At 34.7% G+C, this 4,770-nt stretch overlaps 1 protein-coding gene across 1 annotated transcript; it reads right to left on the minus strand.

Moving 5' to 3' along the window:
• Nucleotides 1-1,118: 1,118 nt before the first annotated feature.
• Nucleotides 1,119-3,197, minus strand: LOC111281455 (expansin-A10). The gene is made up of 4 exons (XM_022869194.2): nucleotides 3,041-3,197; nucleotides 2,751-2,881; nucleotides 2,354-2,666; nucleotides 1,119-1,895 (listed from the first exon to the last, which is right to left on the minus strand). Coding segments are annotated over exons 1-4 (753 nt in total). The 5' UTR covers nucleotides 3,043-3,197; the 3' UTR covers nucleotides 1,119-1,588.
• Nucleotides 3,198-4,770: the final 1,573 nt, after the last annotated feature.

Below are 4,770 nucleotides of genomic sequence, written 5' to 3' on the forward strand. Positions count from 1 at the left end.
AACAGGTTTTGATCCGATCTTATTTTAATATCGATTTTTATTTTAAAAATTAAATTTTGAATCAAATCAAATAACAATAAAAAAAAATTTAAGGTTGAATTTTAAACAAATTCGTCCTATTCTAATCTAATATATATATAATTATTTTTAATTATTTATTTATATATTATTTATATTTATATTAAAAAATAATATTTTATATTTTAAAAAATATTTTATTAATTTTGAATTATATTAAATTAGATACGATTTTATATATCGACAAACTAAATCAAATTCAAGTATTAAAATATTAAAAAAAATTATCAAATCAAATTCAAAACAAATAAAAATTCATTTCAACTCTTGCTATCTCTAATCCTATCCCTGCACCCATTGTCAAACAAAGTACAATGTACAAATCCTTTTTTTTTTTTATTATTCGTGAATTTTGTTCACATATTATTTATGTTGCTAGACAAGATAGATATAATTTAGATTTTTCAGGTTTTTCAACTCTAATTTTCACACAAAAGAATGAGATTTTTTCTTTTTCTTTTTTTTTTTTTCTTGTCAGTTGGCATGGAACTAGCCAAGTGGTGGTGTAACTGGGTCTGGGTGTGATGCACAGGAGGCTTGGTGGCTATGCAGCTTGGAACGTAGATTTCTATGTGAGAATTTAATGCATGTCACTTTCCTCAGAACTGCCAAGAATTTAACCAGACAATAGAGGAGACAAAGATTTTGAAACATGTCACGCAAATTTCAATTAGATTTTTATCTAAGCTTTGAATATTTACTGTGTTTTTTAAAAACTATGGCTGTCCAAATTGTGGCTTTAGATGCATTCAAAAGCCATGTCCTGTCCTCGAATTTGAATAACTTTAACTTTTGATATATGAGTTCTTGAAAAATTGCCATTTTTGGTTTAGGCTTTAAGTTTAAGGCACTGAGCTGAACTTGGCTAGTTAGGAGACTCAATTGACATGTGCTGCAGCTGCTAACTGGTGTTGAAAAGTTGGTCTAAATTATGTTAAAAATTTACTAAATGATAAAAGCTCTTAATAATGAATCTTGATTTCATCAATGTTTGCAAAGGGTAAAAGCAGGATTATCAATACTTTTAGCTTTAGGAGTGATTGGCATAATCATGTGGTCTTCTATTTATCAGGAGAAATGAAGAACAGAAATGATAAGCCTCAGAGTTTACTGTCCATTACTAGTGGAAATTGCAAATATGCAATTTACTCTCATACAAATAAAAGCCTAGGACATTTTCAGCTAAAGCTGATAAAAATGACCTTACAGGCCAAGCCAGATGCTTCTCAACATCCCAAGGGAGCGGGTGGTAAAAGTCCACCTCTGCCATCTCCTGCTTCACCAAAAACATAAGGAAAAATGACCCTTAACCCAAAATGATAGAAGGGATCTTTCAAAATGCCCCCCCCCCCCCCCCATTTTTGACCCAAAAGGCCCAATGTAGGTCCCCATAAATATAATATAATCTACTAGCCAGGTATGCTAAAAGTCAAATTTTGATGCTTGGTGTGTAGTATTTTTTAATTTAAAAGCATACAACGGTAAAGAGGGAGGAAAAGAAAGTCTTCTTCTAGCGGAATTGGCCTCCAGTGAAGGTCTGCCCAAAGGACCAGCCGGCTGGAGCAACGTTGTAGGATACCACAGTACGGCCATCACTTGTAGTGACCTTAAATGAGAGGCTTTGCCCGTTGAGATAGTTGTTGCTTTGCCAGTTCTGACCCCAGTTCCTAGACATCGGCTGCCAACCGGTCCTGGAACCCTTGATGGCCACAGCATGTACATCACCCGCACCGGCAACGTTGGTGATGAGGACTAGGTTGAAGTAGGAGTGGCCATTGATTGTGAACCTGATGCCTCCCTTTCTTCTGCATGGTATCCTACAAAAACCAAAGCTCCCACCAAAGGTAAGTGATGTTACCAAAAACATTAACTACCTGTTTGTTTTGCAAACACAAACTAACCCTACCCCCTTCATTAGAATAGGGAGAAGAGCAATAGGAGCCCTCATATGCTGTCAAAAATAAGAATTCCATCCTTTTTACAGCAAAGGTCATAAATAGACCTTTTTACTGACTTAAAATGAGGTTTAAGAGAGTAAAAAAGCATTGGACCACCAGATATGGAGAGCAAGGCTTGTTTTTTCCACTGCAGTTAAATTTGAAATCGGTAAGAATTTTGGATAGTGGAGACTCATTCAAAAACTGTTTAGAGATCTAAATAACCCTCTTTAGAGAGCTCATTTAAGGGGGGATAAAGGAAAATAGTGGTAAAATTACTTCAAACTTGACCATATCTCAAGTTTTAGAAAATCGGGAGACTACCAAATTCAACATACCTTCTGTAAGCAACAGGCACAATTCCAGCTCTGTATTGAGCAATGTGTTGGAAGACAGGCTGAGAAAGGTCAAAGTGTTGCAGAGGAGGGTTGCACCAGCCTCCTGCATTGTTAGGGAGAGCATTGTTTGGAGGGCAGAAATTGGTGGCTGTTACCACAATGGAGCCAGGCAGGCACCACTTGCCATCATTCACGCACTTAATCTCATAGCAAGACCCACAGCTCAGCCCATTGTTGAACAAAGCTGTGCTCAAAGCTGCAGTATTTGTCCCGTAACCCTGACTGTACAGGTTTCCATAACCACAAGCTCCTCCTGAAAACAAATTAAAGAATTAGTCAAATGGGGTCCTGCTTAGCTGCTATTGTGCAAAAAAATTGCTTCATTTTTCTTGCATACCCATTGTTCCTGAAGCATCACTCCCACCATAAAATGTAGCATGTGCATTAATCCAGCCACCACCATATCCATGAACAGCTGAGACCATTGCAAGAAAACCCAACACCAAAAACCCAGCAAAAGCCATTTTCCTGGACACAAGTAATTAAACATTAAGCACTAGGCTGAAGCCTCCAAGTATAAAACATAAACTCAAAATGGTAGCATCTATATTTTTTTTTTCCTTCATTGTGTTTTCTTAAATTCATAAGAGTAGTATGCTCAAAATATGAGAGGGAGAAGAAGATCACATGAAGATCAGAAGTGTGAAAATATGAGCTGAGAGAAAAATGTGACGCAGTTGAGTGAAGGTATGGGGAGGGGTGAGGGGGATTTATAGTGTTTTGGGGAGATGGGATGGGAGGCTGGAGACCATAAGGCCACCAATGCACATGCGGGCTAAGAAAGGCTGTGTTTTGCAGCTTGAACCGCGCGGTTTTGTAGCTTTCTGAATGGGGAATTGGCCCAAAATCCAAGTGGGGCACAGCTGTGTTCGCCTTGATGCCTAACAAACTTCTTAGCCGCAAAGCGCAAATACACCCTTTTCTCCCTTTGTCCTCTCTCTGCCCTCTGCTGCTGTGTTTTGCCCCCTATTTTTCCCTCCCTTTTTCTCTCTCTCTCTCTCTCTCTCTCCAGTCTCTATCTCTCTTTCACTATCAAAGTTTCATTCATTTCATTTCTTTCATTTTCCCCATTTTACAGGTTGGATTTTCATTTTATTAACTGGTCCTTCCACAGCCCATGCTTCATTTGTAAAACATCTAAATTCCACAGCAAAAGGGACAGATTTTTTTTTTCTTTTCTTGTTCTTGAAAATCGGTGCTGTTGATGGTACTGACTGTGGCCAATTTTTTTCTGATATACCAATTTAAGTAGATTTATTGACTTCGAATTTTCTCTTCTGTTTTCCAAAGTGATGCATGAATCAAGCCAGCTAGCGGATCATTAGACAAACCATGATCTTATTACAAGACACGATCTTGCATGCTGACAAATTAAGGATAAACCTGGATTGTTCTTAATTGGCTGGCGAAAGAAAAGGACCGTGATTCTCGGCATATTAATGAATCAAATCAGACTTAAATTAAGAGCCAACTGGTGGAAGTATCAAGGATAAGCTGTCGTGCCTTGACTTAACTGGAATCTCCATGGTTTAACATAACATTTTTTTTTTCACTCATTGCTAAATTTGTTTGGTTTATTCTATGGTTTTTTCTTCTTGTTCTTTTTCCGTGAAAATGAAATGGACAGTATCTTAAAAGTGAATAAATCTGGGGTAGTTTCGGGTTGTTGGAACTAATACCGTATATAGGTATTAGAATTGAAATGGAGTTCTTTATTTGAATTCATGGCCATTACTATTGTTTGCAATTTTCTTGAGAGATTGGAAGTCAAAATTTCAATAAATGGACTGATGAGATCTTGCAAAACAAGCACAGAATTAGTTTAGTTGGTAAGGGAGGAGTACCCTATTAAGGATGGTAAATATATCCAAATTCGTCTGCTTTTCACCCTTTTTGATTTTATAAGATAGGTTTTTGTTTTTGAAAATTAAATTTCAAATGGTGTCAAATCAATTTTTTTAAGAAAAAAAAATTGAGATTGAATTGGAGTATGTAAATTCGTTTCATTTCGATTCAATTTAATATATATATATTTATTATTTATTTAATTTTATATTTATATATATTATTAATAAAATTATTATATAATATTTTTAATTTAAAATATTATATTTATGTATAATTAAAATATAATTTATATTAAAAACAATATTTTTATGATTATTATATTAGATTAAATTTATTAAATTAATTTTTAATCAAATTAAATCAATTATAATTTTATACATATGTGGATCGAATATAAAAATAATATTTTAATTTTAAAGCTTGATATTTATTTTATAAAATCGAATCGAAATCGAAATAAATAACAATTCACTCCATCCCAACTTGTTACAATTCCCATTTTTTATTTT

This window comes from Durio zibethinus, chromosome 5, assembly GCF_047325235.1.
Source record: "Durio zibethinus cultivar Kanyao isolate XHJ-2024 chromosome 5, ASM4732523v1, whole genome shotgun sequence".
Lineage (NCBI taxonomy): Eukaryota > Viridiplantae > Streptophyta > Magnoliopsida > Malvales > Malvaceae > Durio > Durio zibethinus.

Bases quoted from the DNA above. Each gene is read 5' to 3' on its own strand.
- LOC111281455 (XM_022869194.2), bottom strand. The intron at 2,667-2,750 runs GTATGCAAGAAA...ATTTGTTTTCAG, and splicing joins TGATGCTTCAGGAACAATGG to GAGGAGCTTGTGGTTATGGA. The intron at 1,896-2,353 runs GTATGTTGAATT...TGGTTTTTGTAG, and splicing joins GTGCCTGTTGCTTACAGAAG to GATACCATGCAGAAGAAAGG.